At 37.6% G+C, this 23,193-nt stretch overlaps 1 protein-coding gene across 2 annotated transcripts in view; it reads right to left on the minus strand.

The window, feature by feature from the left end:
- LOC115432764 (voltage-gated potassium channel subunit beta-2) overlaps positions 1 to 22,823 on the minus strand; it is a 31,901-nt gene extending 9,078 nt beyond the window's left edge. The window contains exons 1-7 of one of the 2 annotated variants that reach the window (XM_030153733.1): positions 22,140 to 22,823; positions 3,238 to 3,281; positions 3,112 to 3,149; positions 2,788 to 2,867; positions 2,515 to 2,559; positions 1,778 to 1,822; positions 1,633 to 1,676 (exon numbers count right to left, since the gene is read on the minus strand). In XM_030153733.1, the coding sequence (XP_030009593.1) occupies positions 1,633 to 1,676; positions 1,778 to 1,822; positions 2,515 to 2,559; positions 2,788 to 2,867; positions 3,112 to 3,149; positions 3,238 to 3,281; positions 22,140 to 22,435 (592 nt within the window). In that variant the 5' untranslated portion in view covers positions 22,436 to 22,823. Of the gene's footprint in view, positions 1 to 1,632; positions 1,677 to 1,777; positions 1,823 to 2,514; positions 2,560 to 2,787; positions 2,868 to 3,111; positions 3,150 to 3,237; positions 3,282 to 17,176; positions 18,711 to 22,139 lie in introns of those variants that run through there. The other variant, XM_030153731.1, reaches the window with a different exon arrangement.
- Between the last annotated feature and the right edge of the window lie 370 nt (positions 22,824 to 23,193).

Raw genomic sequence — 23,193 nt, forward strand, 5'->3', positions numbered from 1 at the left:
TCCTTTGGGCACATGTGCATGGTCAGTCAATAAATATAAACAAATACCCTGAAATACAATCACTATAATATTAGAATAAAAGGTTTTAATTTGCTTATGTGGACAAAAAAATCCTTTGGGGGCTGAAAATAAAAAAATCCTGAGTTTCTGTCAGAGTTTACAGTAAAAACCATCTTACATTTATATATTTTTAAAATTTCACTAAAATGATTCATTCATACACAAAGAAATTGTGAAGTTTGGACTTTAACCCATAAAAACCCAAACATCCACCATCAAACAAAACCATCTACTGATCTAAAGTGTTTAATACCTGTTGATCTATTAATTCTATCAATTTATGTAAATATTTGGTGTAAAATGTAGTTTGTCATCTTTTCATGGTCATCAGATATGACCCATTTGGACGTTCAGAGGCTCCGTAGTGAACGTGGAAACAACGTCATCTTCTACAACATTGATTCACCAGTAAAACCCATGGAATTGGATCAATGATGAAGTGGATGGAGATACTTTTTTATGTTTAGTTAATGACATCTTTGCTGAAAAAGTCACTTTTACTTTAACTTTTTTGTTTCTGATATCATAACCCTCAACTTTGATCTGAGCTTTTATGAACATCTACATGATCAGTGAATCAAATATAGGAAAATACCCGATTTATACAGGAAAAAAGTAAAATATAGAGGATAATATTTTGATAAAAAGTGCTAAATTGCTTAAAAAAGGTTAAATACAAAAAATTATTGGCTATACTGTTGGCAGCCAGTAAGAAATCAGTTACAAGGAAATAGTTAAAAGTAAAACCGCCCACCAATGATGAATGCATTGGAACTGTCTATGAGATTTATGTTATGGAGAAGATATCGTTTTCCCTCAAAGTTGAAAAAGAAACATTTTATAATATCTGGTCTAAATGGACTGAGTACGTAAAACCAACCAGATCTGATTTCATTTGATTGTATTCGTGCTTTGTGTTAATGTATGTGCTTTTATGTGAGGTTATGATTGTATGAGGTGGTGCGCTCCCCTGTTCTGTGTTGTTGTATTAATGTTTCAACTAAAATGAAGAGTCCTTAAAATATAAATTAGAGAAGGGCAATATGGATATATTGATCTAAACTTTCGGTATCCATCCTATTGTTTTTTTTTTTTAATGATTATGTAATTAATATATGTGATGGACATTCACCTTTCTAATGAAAAGATAATTTAAAACAAACAGAAAAAAATGTTAATACAAAGAAAATAAAAACCATGAAAGTAGCACTGGAAAATTTTATTTTACACCTGAAGCTGACTGATCAAAATGATCGAAAAACACAATACATATATATATATATATATATATATATATATACATATATATATATATATATATATATATATATATATATATATATATATATATATATATATATATATATATATATATATATATATATATATATATATGAGAACTAGATGTCCAAAACTTCAGTTGATCAGAGCATTTGTGGATTAAACAACTTTATCTGACAGACTACAACTACAAAAGAAAAGGTAAGGTCATTCCATAAAGACTATATATTAACTAGGTTTAGGTTTTCTGCCCAAAGCACTTTTTATTTGGTCAGATGATTCTTGTCTTACCTTCAATAATGTGCTTTCTGGAAAGGCCTCTCTCTGTCTCTGCTCTGTGCAAGAAAAATAGGAAAATATACAGTATTAAAGTTCCATTCACATGATAAAGGTTCACAAGGAATCATGTTGTAAATAATGAATAATATTTACGTACTGGCCTCCCCAGTAAATCTTTGTTGTGACAACAAAACTTGAACGTCTGGCAAAGAGAAAAGAGCAAAATGGTCAGAGCGGAATGCTTTAGATAGAAAACAATTTCAACATTTTTAACAGAAAAAAATGTATTCACTAAATATTTTCTTTGCAAGGTTACATAACTACTTCACTTGTACAAAAGATGGAAAAAGCAACTGATTTTGAGGTTTCCTAGAATATCTAATATCCACAATATACTGTAAAACTGCAACAACACACATAAAGCAAATATAGAAAGGATTATAGTCATATTTTAGTTCTAGTTTCAGCTCAAAATAGTTTAACAGGTGAAACAGTCACAGGATACATTTAAGATTTGTAGTTTGTCTGTTGAAATTATGTTTGTTGAGATAAAAATATTCTTCAGTATTCCCATCAAAACAAGTATTTGGCAAATGAGCAAGTCAACCACCAAGCCTTGTGACGTGGGGGATTACTTTTATGTGATTGCATTTTTATCCTTTTATGGGTCTTCAGAGACTAAAGCTCTGTGTTTGTTGAAAAAACATCAATTCCCCTTGAGATAATTTAATGGTTTTCCATGTTTTAAGGACAATATAAACATGTAGAAATGCAGCACTTTTTAAAATTAAAGCCAATTATTAGGAGATTATTAAGCTATTTATGATGCCATGTAGTTTAAAAGCTTTACACATGCATGAGTCAGTATGAACAAAAAAAACCCAGTAAAATCACCTCCATCCTTTCTTCTTGATAATATTCCCTAAAGTGATTTCCGCTCTGTGGAGAAACACAATATGAAATGGAATAAGTTGATGCAAACCTCACATTATTTACAGCAATATTAACTCATAGAGGAGGTGTAATTTGTCACATTTTTAAGAAATGTAAGAGTTATTTTTTTCAGTTGAGATGCAGCACAGTGACAGGTTTTAAAAATATTCTCCATGAAGTCAAAAAAGAAGGGAGCATTTTAATTGGTGGTTGGAGAAGAAAGTGCAGCCTGACCTTCCCGAAGCGTACACCTCCGCTGTGTCAAACAGGTTCACTCCGTTCTCATACGCTATGGTCATCAGGTTCTCAGCCATCTGAGGGAACAGAAAAATTGAGACTGAGGGAGGGAGACGGCGGATAAATTCCAATTACTCTTAGGTCATCTGTGAAGGACAGGATGCAAGCAGGGCAACACAGGGGCGATATAAGCATATCACAACTATGGGATTTTAATATCTATAATTGAAAACAGTGTGATTCATGCTCACAGCCTTCCACAAAAGCAATATAAGTAAAGCTGCTCAGGAATCACAGACGGAGAGACAGCCGAGCTCTCACCTCGTCAGAGATCTGTGATCCAAATGTCACCCATGTACCTGAACAAGAGGAGAGAACAGACACATGTTTGTCTTTGTTTGAAGGGTTGAAACAGGTGAATATTTTCCTGCCTTCAAAACAACTCACCTAACCCAAGGCAGGAAACGCGTAAGCCTGACTTGCCAAGGTTCCTGTGGAGGAAAAAGCCACATTAGAAAGAGAAATAGACTCTGTGAGGTTCAGAAATAAACAGTGTGCCCATTTAGGACGCATTTGTACAGAGTGCACATGTGGCGCTGTGTAGATCAGGGGTGTTTAACTCAGGGGTCACATCGAGCACAATTCAATCTCAAGTAAACAGTAAAATAATAACATAACAACCTATAAGTAATGACTACTACAGCTTTTCTCTCTGTTTTTGAATGAAAAAAGTGAAATTATGTTGTGAAAATGTTTACATCTACAAACTATCCTTTTACAAAATGTGAATAAAATGAATAACTTGACATTTCTTGAGAAAAATAAGTGCAATTTTAACTATTTTTTGCCTCAGCTTCTTTTTTCCACATGTGCATTACAACTTACAGACCACAGTGGATCTATAAATACACAAAACATGTAGTAACAGGCAGAATATTGTTAAAATTACACTTATTTTTCTTAAGACATTTCATGTTGTTGATATTTGTGCAGATTAATCACATTTCTTGTGAAAGGATAGTTTGTAAATATCAACATTTTCATCTAATTAAATTTTTTACATGAAAACAAACAGAAATGTTTGGAGTTGACATTATTTATAGATTATTATGTTATTATTTTACTGGTATGACCCACTTTAGATCATATTGGTCTGTATGTGGCCCCTAAATTAAAATGTTTTGACACCATTGATTGTTAATATCTTCAGTGTAATTTCACAAATTTGTCTCATGGGCTGGATTGGACCCTTTGGTGGGCCAGTTTTGGCCCACGGCCATATGTTTGATACCTCTGAAGTAGATAATACATAAGGAACTGTTTTCTAAGACTAGATTTACTGACAACTATCCTTTCCTACTATATTAACATTTTATCAGTGCCTGTATTGAAAGTTGCAATTATATGCGCTTCATCTATAAAAGTATTAATGAAGTGAATTTCTGAACCGCCCTTTTCTTCTATTACCTTTCACTTTTAACGCTGTTATAATTTTGTTGCACTTAAGTTGATTTCAGTATATCCAAATTCAGTATCTTAACATTACATTATTGATTATTTGAGTTCAGTTTTAGAGAGGCATTGTGTCTGGTTTAGTGACATCTAGTGGTGACGTTGCAGATTGTAACTAATTAAGAAGCCCTAACGTCATAATTAAGCAGGTACTCTCAGGTGGCCTCTAAAAACAGAGCTCATATTTGGTTTGTCTGTTCAGGGTTTCTGTAGGAACATGGCAGTAACCTGCTCCCTTTGTAAACAACTCATTCTAAGGTAAGAAAAACACAATTATTGTTATGGATAGTTATACACTGATGAAAACATTCCTATTCCATTTGTGCAAATATACCCCTCTACTTCCTACACACTGCAGTACTAATAATAACCCAATATTAAAATATAGAGTACCTTTCTGAGGGAGGATGTCATTTTTGCTCGTAATACTGCTATACTCTTGAATATTAAGATGCAATGTTTTAACTTTTTGATTCAAACATACAAGAGTGAACAAAAAAGAAACACAGGAAATAAATCAAACAAAATCATAGTGGAAATGGAACAAAATAGAATAATAACACAAATACAGAGCATAACACAATACATGTAGAAAAAGAGTGGGAAGAAGTAAATGCTTATTTAGCCCCACCCCCTCCCTACAAGTTATTAATAATTTATAATTACAATCTGTACTGTATTTAATACATAATTTTCTATCATTTTAAATAACAAGGAAATTAGTCAATATGTGACATAGACAATAAAGTCACACAAAACACACAAACTAAAAAACAACAACAAAAACAGGGTAAGTTAAACACCTTCATTCCTTTATTTCTTAAAATACTGTCTGTATTTCTCCTTAAATTGCTTCATGTTTGGACATCTCTTTAGCTCCACATTCATCCCCCAGTGTCACTCCACACACAGAAATGGAAAAACTTCCTTATCACGCATACTTTAATATTAAAAATAAATGAAATTATGCTCTACAATTATAACTTTTCTATTTTTCAACAAACACTTCTGAATATGCCTGGTAATTTATTATTAGTTTGGTCTGAACAATGCATTTTTTTATATATTCATTTTGCATCGGGGTTAGTTTTAACACAACATGGCCTTGACGTAGTGAAGTTATGCAGCACAAAAGTAGAACTTAAGCTAAAATGAATGAAACTGAAGGAAAGTACAGGAAAAAAAATCCCTGAAAGTTGACATAAGTTATTTTTTTCGGGGTGTTAGATGTGAATCTTTCTTCCTTTACTGCTCCTTGAAGAAAGTCTGCCTCGCCTGTGGTTAAATTACTGCCTGTCTCTAATTATTTCTGAGCAATTGACCTTTTCTCCTTCCTGTGTTAACAGTTCAGTGTACTACAGCGTGTTAGGGAAATACCTGGAGGGAAACAGAGCCTAGATAGAGTCTGAGCAAACGCTCCGAGCCTTTGGCCTGTACGGTAAGTGGCTCAAAATGGTCCATAAGCTAAAGAGCAGTCCATTACTGAACATGCCACATCTGATTATCCAGACAGCTGAATTTTGAAGGGCGAGCTAGGAGACGCAGAGAGCTGCATTCTGACCACAGGAGCATGTACAGCTGAAAATGATGTGGGCTTCATGCTTGCTTTCCTCCTCCATGCATGCTCTCCCCCATTCTAATTAGACGAGGAGCCAGCTGGAGAGGCAGCAGAACTGCAGTGCAACTCGCTGCTCGCCGTCTTTTCATCTCCAGCGCCTCTCCCCTCCTCTTCGCTGCCTGTCTGCCTGCCTGCGTCCGCCACAAATAGCCAAATGCAGAAAGACAGACTGTCAGAGCATTTAGACTCAGGCGAACGAGTCCTGCTTTTATTTCCTCCGGTCTATTTTTAATGCCTGACCTTAAGCTATTTTTAGATTCCTGCATATGTAAGCATTTGTGTCCCAGTGGGTGTATTTTTTTTTTTTTTTTTTTTGTGTGTGTGTGTGTGTGTGTGTGTGTGGGGGGGGGGTGTCGGTGTTCATGTATGCACCGTTTTGTGGGTGTAAACACATATTGTTTGTGGCATTACTTTAAACTCTGTCAAAATAGCACACAGGTGGAAGGTCAGGAGTGTTATATAGAGGGAAAAAAAAGTGTTTGTTGTAGATGATTCCTTGTATGGTTTCCTGGCTCTCGTTCATCGTTCGTCAACCAATGACAGCTCTGCCTGTTCTGAGAATCACACGCTGACAATCACTTTGAACACAGGGAGTAAATATAAATGAGGCACATGGGACGCTTCACACACTTTTTCTGGCTGTTTTCAAATCTGTTATTTTAATATTTTTTTCATTTGTTTTGTTCTGCTTTTCTGACATTTCTATGACACCTATCAAATTTGGCCTTCTTGCCTCAGATCACAAAAATCAGAGTGTTTGGCTGATAGTATTTGACAACAGTGAACCAGTAAGAGCATCCAGTAAATCTGTGAGGCAGTTTTAACAGTTTTACTCAACTTCAAATATGAAAACTTGCCAGGTTGTGTTCCAGAAAGCAGTCTTGGTTAGGGGAAAAATGAATATTCTTATTTTCAAGATATAGTTTATATCCACTATGCAAAAATCTAAATCTTACCAAGTGTATTTTTCTCATTTCTAGTCAAAATATCTCATCACACTTAAAATAAGACACAATCACCTAAAGAGTAACTTTTCAATGAGATACAACAACTTATTTTTAGACAATAGATCTTGACAATCTTATTTCAAGAAATCTTTCCAATATAATTTTCACTCGTTCCACTTCAGATTTTTTTTTTTTTTTTTTTTCTTGAATGAAGCAAAAAAAATCTTGAATTAAGCAAAAAAAAAAAAAAAAAAAAATCTGCCAATGGAAGAAGTGAAAATTATCTTGGTAAGATTTCTTGAAATAAGATTTTCAATAACTACTGTCTAAAAATAAGTTCTTACATCTCACTGTAAAGTTACTCTTTAGCTGATTATGTCTTATTTTAAGTGTGTTGAGATATTTTGACTAGAAATGGGAAAAATACACTTGGTAAGAGTTTGATTTTTGCAGTGTAGTGTTGCTAAGGTTCTTCATAAATGCAGATCATCACTGGTTAAAATGTAAAAAATGATATAAAACAAAATAAATTATATCTGATGCTATTTAGACCAAAATGTCCATAACCAACTATGTTTACATCCAGGTGTTTTATATTAAATTGTATGATATTTGGACCCGAGCAAAGCAATTGTGATTGATGTAATGATAAGTTCTATTCTGTAACTCTAAACCTAACCCTGCCGTTCAATCATGCATTCATTCATTGTCTGTAACTGCTTAATCCTCCTGAGGGTCTCTGGGGTGGGGGATGCTGGAGTCTCTCCCAGCTGACATGGGGCAAAGGTGGCGTACATCCTGGATATGTCTCCAGTTGGTCACAGGGTTAATTTAGTTGTTTTGAAACCTAAATTAGGAACAAGGAATGGAAAACTTCATACTATACTATATATAGATGTAGGGATCAAACTGTGGATTTCTGTGTGGAGATTCTACAAGGATCCCTTCACCCACTGCACCACAAAGTCAATAGTCATTATTTCATTAAAGAAACCTATTACATTTGATTACCTTTTGATTATATTTCTGACACACTGGATGATAGAGCTGATAACTCCCAAAATCATCAGTTCAGGCAACACTGCACTTCAATGTTAGAGCCTTTTTCTTGATTCATGAGGAAAATGTTGTGGCATTTGAATCTGTGAAAAGGATTTTTGTTCTGATGACATGGTTTGTATATTCAGGAATATTCAAATGTTACCTCTTTGTAACCCTAGTTTGATTATTAATGGATTATAATTACATACATACAAGATTCCATTCATTTTGTAAGTTAAATAAAGCTGCAGTGCTTGATAGTTCTTTAGTGTCAATGGGCAAAATAATCTATAACCATTCAGTATAGTGTAATTCAAGTTAATACATCTACTTTGATTTTAGGCTGTACACAATCTACCATGTGAGGCCCCAATTTTAGCTCATCATGGGTGTTTTCAGATAGGTAGGGGGGTTAAATATGATACCTATTGCTGATCAGATTCAATCAGATGCGACCTGGACATGACTCTATTGCTCTCATCTGCACCAATAAAGACGCTCGGAAAAGAGACTTCACTTTTCCATAATGGCATGAAACTAAATCAGCACATATATATTTAGATTTAGAGGAGAGAGTTGCAGAAGGAAGGTGTGGATTATGGCGTGTGTCCCCCTCCCCAGTTTTGGGTCCTGCAGCTTTATGTATTTTCTGTACTTTATGTCCATTGGATATTTTCTATGGGATAAAAACATGGGTACAGAAAAACATGCAACATACACTGACATAGACTCAATCCAGTGATGTTACAGTTCAGGGTTGGCCTTTAACTACTCCTCTATCTGCCACTCCATCTTTAGTCAAGTGAGTCAGTTAGCCTGATGCTAGATTGCACTGGTGAGAAGTATCAGATATTACAATAAAAATGCTACATCATCTGTGTTTACCGCCACAGTCACCTTTGTGCTGTGTTTTCCCTTTCATATACAGAATGTGTGACAAATACAGAAATGTAACAGCTGCATGAGTCAACATTAGCAGCAGCACCACAACTGCAACCACACAAATGCCTCTTCCTCCTTCTAAGCATCTTTACATCCATGATGCTTTTAAAAGCGGAAACCAAGTGCAGAAACCTGCCAGACTAACATGTTTAGTGAGCAGTGTGAGTACATTATGACAGGAGCAAATGAGAAACCAGCACACATTAGTGGGTGAGTCTCATGATTGCTGTGCCACATAAAATTCACATTTTTTGTTTCTGGGCAATTGAGGATGTCATTGTTTCTCTGTGTGACAACTGGCCGCCCCCTCCCTGCTCTCAACTCCACAGCTCTCTGCAGTGCTGCAGTCTGCTAAATTACTATCAGTGAGTCTGTAGAGACCCATGCTCTCTCTTCCCTCTCACTATCCCCCTCATGACAATCTCTCCCTCTCTTACACACTGTAATACACACATATTAACACATACTGTCGTGTGCTGCTGATATTTTAAATGACAGGGACTGGGGGGGGGGTGCTCTACAAAAACAGGCGACATCAATACACTGGGAGCGTCAGTAAAGCTGGTCGATGCTTTCACGTGAATATTCACGCTTGATGTGAATTATACTGGAACACAGGCACAGATCTACATATGGACATGCATGAATGCACTCATGAGCAGGGCACACACAAACACAGATGCTTCTCTGTACCCTTTATAAGTAGGGCTTCCCGTGTTTTCTTGTCTATTTTTTCTCTCACCATAAATCATAAACTCCAAACAAGGTGATTATAGGGACTGGGCTGTTCCATACATTATTAATGGAGCAGAGAAAGAAGGCACACAGGTGCTCTGTCATGGTGTAGTCAGCATTTTAACCTGTGCTGACATTTACAGTTAGTTTTCACCTGAGACAGGAGGAAGACACTATATACAGATGGTTAGGTGCAAATAATGGATTTTTTTTCCTGCAGTTGTCATAAAATGCCACACACATGCTGAGCAGGCTCTTCTCCAGAGGAAAGCACACCTAGATATTAATAACACTCACGTCAGTGTGTGTGTACTTCGTTCTCTCAGCATAAACTGTGGGAAGATGGTGGATTGTCTGTTCTCCTTTAACACTGATGCGTATACACATTGTCTAAACTTCAAAGGGTCAGTTCATCCAAATTTCCCCAAATCCTGTTTTTAGCCATTCCGAAAGTTATGTTTTGTCACAGCATTAAACATTACATTATAACCATAACTCTGGATAACATGTAACTCACAGCTGCAAATGTGGAAAGTCTCAATAAAAACTGCTGCATATTTTAGGGATGAAAACATGTAAAATACAAATACACAAAGGCAAATTGATCTAAAGCTTGCATGACTTCAATTTCACAGCCAGTAAACAGAAAAAAATGTCCTAATTTATATGAACTAACCCTTCAAATTTGAAGGACAACATCCTAAAAAACTTCAGAGAATTAGTGCTCTTTTCATTGCCTCAGCTATTATTAATGAATTAGGCTTAACTACGCACTTTTCATGTACCGTGATGTTTTAATTCAGTTGTATTAAAACAGTTACAAAAGTAGGTCTGTCCTAATTATAAAATACACATGCTGTGAGCAGAGCAAATGGGAAAAAAAGAAAAAAAACCACAAAGACAGACTCACACTCGCACACAGACGCACAAACCCAGCTGCTCTCCTCCATCGTTACGTATCAGCTTCTAACACTTTATCCCTGGTCGTGACTCTCACTATTAGCTGTAATTGCATGTAATGAAGTGGCAGAGCTAAGAGTTTTACAGCTCGTTTATAAACTGTAAAACCTTTTCTAGGTTTAAAATGTACACAATCGTAGCAATATATGACAAATAAATATGGCTAAGTAAGGGTGAAACAATATAAAAATGTCAAAAATATGTTGAATTCTGACAAGTCTAAGCATGTTTAAAGTGAAATAAATGATCATGTTCAGTGTTAGAAAAGGTCACTGCTCTGTGCTGTTACCTGCCAGTCTCTTTTATGGCTGTGAAGCTGAATATCACGATGATTTGTCTGTTTTCTGGTCTGCTGAATACAGACTCTGACAGCTCAATGAATCTAAAATGATTAATGCTTTTACTCACTTTACTTGTCTTTTTTTCTGTCAGGGAATGAAGGCATATATCACCTGTACCGCTTTGCCACAATAAATAAAGTCTATACATCAGTAAAAATAAATCTTAGGGTAAAATTTACTATTTATTTTATAAGTAATGGATGATTATTCTTCAACCATCTCATAACAAACTGAAGCTGGATTCTGTAAATACAAAATAAATAGAAATGTAGAGCAAAAAAAACAAAAAAAATTATATGAAACAGGGTGTATTTTAGTAAAACTGAACAATAATTGAGATCACATTACTTTTAGAGACTCTTCAGGCTGTTTTCTGTTTTGTGTGTAATGACATTCAATGTTGACTTTGTCTGAGCCGGAGGACAAAAATTATCAGACTGTGACTTTGACTGGACAACCTTTTCAGGGGATGTGATGCGGATTGTCTGGCCCTGTTAATAACATCCGCAGATCAGAGTAACCCTGCTGATTGCTGCTGCCGTCACATCCAGGGATTGACAAAATATAAGCCTCATCACAACACTGACGCAGCAGATCCTTCACATTTTGCAAAGATTAAGTTATCTGCTTTATGCACTCTATGTACAAGTTTTAAAATCTATCTCTAAATGGGTTTAGTGGTGCTAAAAAAAAAAATCTACTCCATGCAGCGTCTGAAATACTGCTTTTAAATTATGTTAATATGTATGATTAACTGTCGTAATAACTTGCAGAATGTTAAAATCTAATACTAGGTGGAATGTTTGAAGCAGAATACAGACGTCTAGAGGACATATTGTGTGTTTACAAGTTAAATTGACTAAAAAAATCGTGCAAATACATCTTGGACGCCAAGGTGATATTGGCAATCTGTTCACTAAACTGGAAAATCATCGAAAATCCAATGAAAAGGCAGATGAAGGTCAAGGACGCTGCATGTTGTTCTGGTTCCTGCCTCACAATCGTTTGTCTGCAAAGGTGGTTTCTAATTAGGAAAACTGTATGTGGCTAAATTGCTTAATTATCAACTCATTCCTATTCATTATGAATTAAATTTGTGTGAATCTTAATCATTATTTCCTTCATTTCAGCACACACAACTTTCCTGCGACGGCTTGATTTGTAATGGGCCACTCTAAAAAGACATTAGTTATTGTGAATAGTCTGGAATTAAATTAATAAACACATGCTGTGAAGTAATCATGGCTTCAGATTGTGTAAGGTGTAATTTGTAGGACTGTGAAAAACCAAGTCACTGAATGACCACAGTGTAACCTCAGCATCAGTACCAATGGCATTATTACATCATCAGTTGTAGAGGGTTCAGACACTGATTAACTGTATGGGGAAAATATCTGCATGGGAGATTACAATTAAAAGTAAATATACCTTATTGTGCAGTGAAGCAAAAAGCTTAGACATATTAGGTATTTGCCATTTCCACTGTATGTGTCAAGTTTACAATGAAAACATTTCGTCTTTTCATAAAATGCCCAGTGAATTTGAAGAAAAGGTTTGAAAAGTTGCAAAATACATATGTAAAATAAATTATGTAGAACAAATAAACAGAGCATAGTGTGGCAATAATGAGTACTGATGAACAGAGCAGAAGAAGTAGAGCATTCTGTCATTATTTTTCATCTAAAATAACTGTAATGTTATGTAACTGTGTTTTTTTTTTTCCACAAATGGGACCACACAAACATCTCCACATCAGTCCACACCTGTTGTACTACCAACCATATTCAGATGTTTCATCAGAGAGTCTGGAAAATGTGAAGATTACATCACTCACTTGACGTAAATGTTTGCAATATTACTATTTATTTCCATTCTTGCTGTACACTCATTCTGTTTTTAAAAAGGCAAAAACCACCTTAAGTGGGAGAAAAAAATATATATCCTGCAAAATGTACAACACTGTCTCTAATTGTGCCTTTTCCATAAACATTCTACAGCAAAACTAAAAACACAAATTAAATACATTTATGGAAATGCGCCTATGCTTGTGTAAACTATAGACAGTAATGAAAATAGCTCTGGAGCTGGAGCCTCATACCATGAGCCTAAATTAAGGGTTGAACATTGCTTTTTTTTAAGCTTTTGTTTTGTCAATTTAGCAAAAGCAAAATTTTTCTTATAATTGGTCTAAAGAGACATTTTTGGAGAGAAAAGTCATCATCCACCTGAGACCATTTAAGTATTAAAAAATTAAGGATGGCCTGGTTCCAGAGCACAAAACAAAAATGGTGCCAAGAACGCAGTTCGACTTCCTCCAAACCTGGCAGGACGGATGTGGAAATGTGTTGTCATCCCTGTTCTGTGTCTGCTCTTGTCCTTGAAGATGGTGGTCTCATATTCTTTTCTGTGCATCAAACTATAGTTTGTGCATTTAATGTAAATACTGACTGTACACTGGGGTGAAAAAGGACCTTTAAGTCATTCATGTGATTAGAAGCAATGCTCTTCTTCTTCTTCTTCTTCTTCTAACTAGATAGTGTGGTCCAGCAGCATGCCAATAACACATTGTGCCCAGTGGGCCTTTTGCTAACAAAAATCTATGAGAAATGTCCAGCAGTGGCAGATAAATCTATACTGGAAATGTACCTGACCAGCATCATTGGTTGGTGTTTGTGAATAGAACCTGGTTACCATAGAAACACCCAATTTGCTGAGTGACATAACTCCACCTGAGTGACATACCCCCTACCCCTCCCCCGTAAGCCCCAAAAATAGTCTAAACTTGGTGTTTTATAAACATTTTAAGTGATTAAAGATAGGGAAGAGTTATGTGAACATACATTATTTTTATTACTTTGGGCACTTTGACAAATTTGTGGTGAAAATTGAAAGCAAAAACTAATTTACTGAACTTTTCAGTGGGAATGAAAGGTGTCTATATCAAATTAAAGCATTTTAGTTGTTTGTCCTCAGCTGTCCAAGTGGCAAAAATATAATTTTTTATTTTATTTGTATGACAATATGCCGTTTATATTGATGTATGTATATGTAACATGACCTAATAAGTAATATAAAGTGACGTATGGGATAATATTAACTTTGGTTCACATTTAACAGTAGATGATGGTAATACACCTTAACATTGGATAACACCCCACATAAAAAAGGAGAGGAAGAAACATGATAATGAAAACACAACCATTCCTATTTATGTGTGATTATTACTAATAAAGATACAGTTATCAATAATACATTTCAATTCAGCAATTATATCCTCCTACATCCCCCTAAATTGTATACACTGGACCATAAATATTAGCCTCTGGTACACCTTACATAAACTTTGTGATAATTATATCACAATATGTTAGGAAATAGAAGAAATATTTCTTTCACATCAGTAAAAATGCACCTATGTCTACTCAACCTTTCTAGGATTGTTTTACCTGTAACCTTTTCTTCACCTTTTCCTTCATCCTGAAATTCAACACACAGCCTCACCTTTTCAACTTCACCAACACTGCTGCAGTGCTGGGATAAAAAACTGGAAAAGGATTACATGAAATTGAATGACTAAAAAGAAAATCCAGAATCTTGGACCAAAGAGATGCTATTAAGAGTCAAGCAGAGTGAGTTGGAGCAGGGGGTGACAGCGGGGGCTTATGAGTGTGATAACTGGCAGCAGATGCTACGTCTGTGACCTGCCGGTGACTGATGAATCCTCAGGTTAATGAAATAGCAGGGGGGGATGTGAAAACATGTAGTCAGGCAGGGCAAATACTTGTAAAGATAGGTGCCATCTGCGAAATGAAATACAAGTGAGATGAACTTCACTTGCAACTGTTCACATCTTGTCTAGTCTATTTGGTCTAATGCCATTTAGAAATCTATTTCCTCCTGCTAAGAGAAAATAACTACAAAATCGATTCATCAGACTCTAAGAAATCAGGTCTGTAATATTTTATATGCTCAGATATACACAGTGCAAGACATGTTTAGTGCAGAAGCAGACCTTTTCCTTCCTGACCTCGGTCTGACTGTGACAGAAGTGTAAAATGGAGAATGTGCGACTGCTGTGGTGCTACAATCGTGCTCTGCAGCCGGGTGGTGGGGCCTTGATCGCACTCAGTCGCAGAAGACACTGATAAGCCTACAGCCGTGCTGGCTGATTAGGAAGTAAGACAGACTAAAACTAAAGGCAATGCCTTGGGTGAGGCCACTGGCAACTGGATCTGCCCATATGCTGTATAGACTTATTGCACTGCTGCATTCTCTATTAGTGTCACTTTTCCTGTGACAGCAGAGAAATAAGTCAGTGCAGCATGAATGCAATACTCAAAGGGAAAAAAAAAACAGCAGAGGAGATATCCGGGTTTCTGCTTGTGCCTCATTCCCTTTTTAAACATCCTATTAAACCAAAACTAAAGTGATGACGGAGAACGGCAGCATTTCAATCAACCTGATTAACAGGAAAGCAGGTCATTTAAAGTCTTCTCCTAGATACTGAATTTCTAAGGCTAATTTATGGAAGCAGATGGTTTAATGGTTTGGTCCTATAGATTATGGATGACATACTGTTAATTGCAAACTGTGTATTTTAATATGCATCTTTGAATCAATAACACTTGCACTTCTTAATATGAATTTCAAGAAAGTAAATCAACCTTGTTTTTGGGAAATGATTCTTTCTCTCAGGCATGTTTTTAATCTTGAAACATAATCTGGCTTTCAGTAAATAGATCTAACTTTGTTGTAGTGAGATATTTCCACTAATGTTGAGCTGTTTTTAACCAGTAATGAGATAAAACATAATACTGCAGCAGAGGGACATTTATTACATTTATTACCTTGTATTTATTTTTTTTCAGTGGCTAGACTCTTATGATAGGTAAAGTTTGCTTACCCATTAGCTTAATTCAAGACAATTTGTTTACATTTAAGATCATGAGTGTTGGTTTTGCAGTGTGCAACTGTCCTGCAAGCTTTAATCCATCTCTGATAACTAAATCAGACTCTGTGCCCACACCTCACTTCCAGAATAAAAGAAAGAACATTTAAATTGTGACATTTCTTGCGGCAGGTTTGTTCTTTCCCCTACATTATGACTCAGAGTAATAATGCGTGCAACAATAGCTTTCTGTGCAGAACATACTCTGCTGCAACACTATTTTATGAAAATTAAATGTGGTTAAAACCTCCAAGAAAAGCTGGGTGTCCTGGGGTGATTTTAGTAGAGCTGTTATTGCAGACAGAGTTTTTATTAATCTGTGGTTCAGAACGAGTGGCCAGTGCAGATCTGCATACAAGTCACACGGTACAGTCAGAAGCTCCTATGTGCATACTGTCTGTTGTGGGATGATAACATTATGGCTGTTTGGTATGGATTATATAAGCATTTTTCTATCCATCAGTGTAAGCAATTTTTGAAGTGAATACCACTTTATGGTGTCAGTAAAATGACTGCTGTGTGAGCACTCACTGAGGTGCTAATGGGTGTGTAGGCGATGTGCACAATATGTTACAGAAAATATGTTGGTGACAATGAAAGCTCACCTGAAATTCACCTCATATCTTAATGAAGTGATTGAAAAGATAAAGAAAAAAAATACATTCAAGACTGGAACTCAATTCAGATTTTTCACTGTGATCTGATTTTTTTGTTTGACTGCTCAGGTTACTTTTGAGATGTCACCAAAATGGGGTCCTATAGGCCACTGAAGTCAGCATTTACAGTTTGGTTTAGAAGTTGAAGTGCAGTGGAGCTGATGAGAATGAGGACGAGAAGAAAGAAAACTACAATTTTTTTTTTTACAGATTGAGGCCTGTCATTGCAGACTTGTGTTGAATGTTGATCTGGTGTGATGTAAAAGCTGCATGGATTCACATAAAACGTATTCACATTGCAAAAAAAAAAGTCCTGTGTACAGTATATCTGGTGACGTTTATCTATGGAAGTGACTCAAATTAAAATTTTAAACATTCTGTGTGATTTGTGCTGCTCACACAGTCACGTATGAGTGAAAAAATCCGATTTGTGCCACCTCTGCCTCAGTGTGGATGTAGGCTGAATGAATGGAGGCTCCATCACATCACCTGTCACCTTGTTCCTGGGGGAGGATTTACCGCTGAGGATCAATGTGATAATCTATGACCTGAGAGATAATCCGAAGGTCAAAAGGTTGAAATAATCAAACTTAAATACAAATCCTCTGAGTTTCAGACCTCTTTACTGTGTCCCTGCTATAAATGAGCCCTCCAGCTGCTCCTCTCCACACCAGGCCCATACTCACCTGTACTTCATACTGGTGTGCCGCCCGATGGCCTCCTTCATGTGGGCATGGCCCTGTGGGGTCGGGCGGGACCCTGGCACATCCCTGGTCTTGACTGACCCCTGGGAGATGTAGTTGCCATTGCTCCCTTGTCCACTACCTCCTCCTCCTCCACTTCCTCCACCACTTCCACCTCCACCACCACCACCTCCTCCTCCTCCTCCACCTCCACCACTCCCTCCCCCCACTCCTCCACTGCTTCCTCCTGGAGGTGGAGCAGTACGAAGGCCACAAAGTCGGTCCTCACTGCGACTCTTGAGGTTGTGCTCAGTGCAGGCGAAGGACACCTGCATCCTGACCCTGGTTTCCGGTGTCTCTCTCTTTTTTTTTTTTTTTTTTTTTTGGTGAAGGGGAAACCGTTTCAGAAAGTCACACAAACAATGATGTCTGCAAATGGTCGGTGCACTCTGACACTGTCGCCCAGTTGTGCTGTGGTGACAAAGCAGTGATGCTCCTACAAATGGCTCAGACAGGGCAGGTCAGAGATTTTGGCTGAGAGTTGGAAGGAGCAGGCATGAATCCAGCCTCTAACATGACACACACAGAGTTACCGTCTGCTCTGTCTCCTGTCTGATGATGCAAACCTGGCAAAATGCTCTTTGAGTTTTCACACTCACAAGATGCATCAGGGCTGCCCTCCAAAAAGCATCAGGAAGCTTGTAAGCTCTCAGCAGTCTTCAGACAGATTTGGGGATGTGGCAGTTCTTGGGAAACCCCAAAACCTTAGTGCAATAGATTCCTCTGTGGTCAGTGTCAGTCGCTGGGCCTTTTTTCATCAACATGTACAGACTCATATGGCTTATGTTGGGTGGTACAGCACTTGCCAGTTTGCTGTCTTCTCTTCAGCTGAGGTTAGTTGTGTCTGTCTTGAGCCCAGGAGCTCCAGAGTGTGCCGCAGCAATGACACAATCCCAGCTACAGGCATCCTCGCACCTCACGGAGAAATAAGGCATATTTATATGTCACCAGATGGGTCAGCAAAAAAAAAAATCTGGCTCAATTGCTCGAATTTACATTGCCAATGCAGAACAGTCCGACACAGGATCAATAGATTTGAAATGAAGCGAATTCATACAGTCCAACCCCAGCCATGCATCGCCCAGCAGCCTCACGCAGCATCAAATTGATGCAAGAGAGAGAGGGAGGAAAAAAAAAAAACAGCAACACATTCAGCAGAAAATAGAGCCGGTTTTATTACCTTCACTGGGTGAAATCGTTCACATACCGGCAGCAGCAGCAGCTGTGCAGGTATCCCGTTATTCGACAAAATCTCACGGTGCACGGATGTGAAAAAAACGCCGGCATCCTGGCCCAAAAATCAGCTGCAGCAGGCATAGCTCTAAGCACTCGATGCCGCCTTTTGGCTTCCCTTCAGCATCATTTCTGTCAGATTCCGACTTTTTTCCTTCCTTTTCCTTTTTTTTTTTTTTTTTTCTTTTTTTTTTTCTTTTTTTTCCACAGGCTCCAAAATGTTCACGACACACAAGCAATGTGGGGGTTTGCAAGATGCTCTCTCTCTCTCTCTCTCTCTCTCTCTCTCTCTCTCTCTCTCTCGGGTGTGAGCTCTACATTTTCATCACATGGGTGTACACATTTCATCACCAGTATTTTGTTTTGAGAAAGCAAAACATAAATCTCGCATTAAAAGCTCGTCACATCAGCACAAAGACAACCTGATGAAAAATTCAAGGTGTTATATCAGCTGTAATTTTGATTAATGTTAAATCGCCAAAGCTGCTTATTTTTCCACTCCTCCCTTATCCATATGCAGGAATCTGTGTCTACCACACCCATGAATGTGCAAAGCAAAACTGAAGTCGTCTTATTTATTTATTTTTTTAATTGATCTGCAGTACTTACATGATCTGACACTCCTGAATCTGTATCACCGTGAGCAAACAGCATCTACTACATGACTCTGAAATCACATCACATTTCATCAAATCACAACATAGCACAGGCTATCATAACAGAATGCATCACATCAGATCACATTAAAATAAAACTGATGTGTCACTTTGTGGCCAAGCAATGATAATAGTTCCTCTAAGGCTGTGTTTACAGTCTAAACTACGCTGCCATATCCTTAGAGAAGACTGTCAATCCACAAAGTTTCAGTCATGGCTCAGTGTACTTTGCCTTCTCACAGCAGGACAATCTGTGCAACACCTCAATTTCTAAACACTTGTGCAAATAAAAACGCAAGTGCACACAAACACACTTACACATTTATCATGTCTGTCAATTTTTTGTGGTCGTGTCTAAAAAAAAAAACTTGCAATCTGCAGTTCCAGAACGATCCCACAGCAGATTGCATAGCAGACAGCTGCCAGCTGAATGCTCAAGTATCAACTCTTTTTAAAGAGCATTTATTACAAGTTGGGGTGGGGAAATTTCCAGCTGCACTGACAGAAAAAAGTGAATGCCATCCACTGTGACATTTAACAAGAGATGAGAGTTTAATGATCTCCTGTCCTGTTGAAGCAGAGGTAGCACCCACACAAGCACCTCCTCTGGGTGACAGGGGACAGAACATTGAGTCAAGTGTAAACCTCCAACACATATCCTGTATATGTGAAGGACTTATATACACATTATGACTGTGCCTCTACACATGAGATGAACCCTTTATCTTCACATCCATCGAATAATCATCATCGAACAGAACTAACTGAACAGTTTTTGTAGTCACTGAACACCAAGTGACACCAAGGACCCTTTTTAGTGTTTGAAAAGATATTAGAATTGAGGTGACTTCAGCTCAAGCTATGGATACAAATTCCACCACTTATTGTATAATGAGATTGTCCTTGAAGGCTTCATGTTTTATACAACTCTACCACCGAAGCTCATCACTCTCCATCCTACAGGAATAAAACACTCAGGCTCATTTACAAATGTTGTTAGCATTTCCACATTTTTCATCATCTCCAATACTAAAACGATCGTCTTCAACATGTAAAATGTGAAAAACGTGAGCCTGATAGATGATGAGCAGTAGATGGAGTAGGAACACATCTGTCACATTGTCCCTTTTTTTTTTTTTCTTGAAGCTGTAGAGATGACAGCTGGCTTGGACTTTTGTGGTGCAAAAAAAAAAAAAGAGTAAAAGAATCTGAACATTGTTTGTGGTGTGCCTCTGCATAAAAAGTGCATACAAATGACTGGAGGCCTTTATCCTCGCTGAAACTGTAACTTTGAAGTATTTGCTCAGACATGCTGTTTTTCGTATGGCTTTGGTTTGTCTTAAAATGATCCAGCTTCAAGTTTGTCAAAATGGAGACAGTCAGGAGACAGTCATTAAATGCTTTGAGTAGGATTGCTTTGACTAAATTCTTCAAATGTCAGAATCCATCTCACAATATGTTAATATATCTTACCTTTGACTTTTATTACCAGACACTGTGATGCATTTAGCACTAATAATCTGTGTCAAAATGCAAATATCTGTCGTACTTTGCCATTTTTTTCTGTACTCAGGAGATCAGTGGATATGAAAATGACTGAAAACCAGCGAATTACAGAGAAAGGCAGATATGATCTTTAACGCTTCAAGTTTTAGACATGCAGGAGTTTTAGTCTGATGTATGATTAAACCCACTAGATGAAGGCTATCGCATAGGCAAAAGCTGTACGATATGCAGCTATGAAAGATGAAAAATGTGATGTAAAACAGGGTAATTCTAAAGATTTGGTTCTTGTTGTTGAAGCCAGTCTGCAGCAATATCTCAAAATGAAGGATATTCTGGTACTGGTCATCAGACTGTATCATGTATCCAATGTAGACTATTAGTTTTTGGGAGAATGAGGCATATTTTGTGAAATTGGAAGCATCTGTTGTTACTCTAAGCTGCAGATTTCATTTCAGGGTTTGTACTGTGCAGAAGAACTGACTAGTCTCAGTACCAGGGTGACACTGCCACCTAGAGGCAACTTTACCAGCATTTTAATGACAATGTAAATACATTAGCGATACAGTGTGTCATATAAACATGTCTTATTGTGTTATGAAAGATGGTTAAAACGGTGCAGCCTTGCTCTGTGTATGTCATTGAATGCTATCTTTTTACAATATATAACTTGTCATCTTAACATTTTGTAAGACTTCCAGGGAGGAGGTATTTACAGACGCTGTTTCATCTCAAAATAGCTGAGATGGACACTTTAAAGTGACAGATACAGGCAGTGGAACAACTAGCTCTCTTTCCCCTGCTGTCAAATCATGCATCATTAACCCAAAACTTCTGCCACACTGACGCTGCCCCTGTCAAGTTGTCTTTTTGGGATGAATTAGACAATGGTTGATGTTCAGGTCCCATTAAGTTACTATATGTGGTGCTCTCCATAGTGATGCTGCACAACCAGATGTTTCTGCAGTCCAGCCACATTTATTCAGCGCCGCTCTGCTTTGAAATCTCATCAAACATGTTATATTTCTTTCTAGGTCACTTGGAGAAAAAAAAAAAAGCTGCAAATACTTCCCTTTTTTCACCCATGAATGATGTCTCCACTCATTGCCTTCAATTGCAGTCCTCTTCAAACACTCGGCTATATATTCCCGCTTTAGAAATGTATTAGGAACATGTTTATCATGTTATTTTAATGGCTCTTTGGCAGATGGCTAAGTGCTTCACACTCCTGATGCTGGAAAATTCAAACATTTGATTTTTTCCATTTTACACTGTTATAAAAATAAAAGTTTAAATTAAAAACTCCCTATAAAATCAGCTTCTGGTAAGTTTTAATCACGTTATTTTACTCTAAAGTTAGGCTCCATATAATCTTTTTATAGAAAAGAATAAGTCCATGATAGACCATTCAAGTAAGATAAAGTTTTTTCATTTGTTACATAAAATATGTCACTTCTATCATTATTGATATCTGTATTTGTTGCAGTATTTTGAGATTTCACCCCTCTCCTCACCTGTACGTCATAGCAGAGCGCTCGGCTTCACATTCAGCCAAGGACAGGCCACATTCTCTCAGGTACAGCTCCAGTCGGCGTCGCTCCACCAGTCTGTGCGCCGCCTCCAGGATCTGAGAAGCCAGGGCCTCCGACTCATTCCTCTGGTCATGGGTCTTGCTGCTCCGAGTTCCAGCTTTGGCCACGATGCTCCCTGAGGAGGAGGACGCTTTGGGCTTCTTGCTGATCCCATAGAGGTCCTCCACTGAGTATTTCCCACCTTTCCCTCCTCCGGTGCCACCACGACTCGCAAACATTATTATCTAGAGTCAAAAGCTGGAACTGATGAAAAATCGCTCTTCCGTTTGCTCGGTTTTACCTGCTACATCTACTTTAGGACACCAAGTTAGGAACACAACAACAAGGCAGAGCTATTTTGATAGATTTTCATGAGGATTTGAAGTGTCTGGCCCGAGGATGTCAGGCATCAAACTGCTGGAAACAAAAAAACTTAAAGCACCAGTAAAATATCAAAAAGTCTTGATTGCTCTTTGTGGAAACCAAAATAAAACAAAGCCAGTCTTAGCATTTCAGCAGCAGCACCCAGTCACAAACAATGACTCCTGCTGATGTGAGGTATCTCTTTGAGTAAAATTGAATAGGAAAAGCAATCTGCATCTTTCTCTCTTTATCTCTCAAAGGAGGGACAGTGAGGGATTTGTGTTGAAGCCTCACCAGCTTACATTTGCTCAGATTAAGAGAGCACCCGGATGAAGTAGCCGTACTTGATATAATCTGAAATAGTATGGGCTGTGAGTGTTCAACTCTCTGACCTTTCCTTCCGGCTCACAGTTGAAACAAACTCTTTCACCTACATGGACGATTGATCGGTTGATCTGCAGGAACATTATCATAACTCATCCTAACTAACACCAGCTCTGCCTTCCAGCTCCTGTTGGCACTAAAACAGAGATGGTGGCATCCTCCCAGAGCCTGGCACCAGCTCCAGGCCAGTAGTGAGTGTTATTGTCGGGGTCTGGGTTAATGTGATGGCCAAGTCCCCAGTGACTGTATT

This window comes from Sphaeramia orbicularis, chromosome 14 (genome assembly GCF_902148855.1).
Source record: "Sphaeramia orbicularis chromosome 14, fSphaOr1.1, whole genome shotgun sequence".
Lineage (NCBI taxonomy): Eukaryota > Metazoa > Chordata > Actinopteri > Kurtiformes > Apogonidae > Sphaeramia > Sphaeramia orbicularis.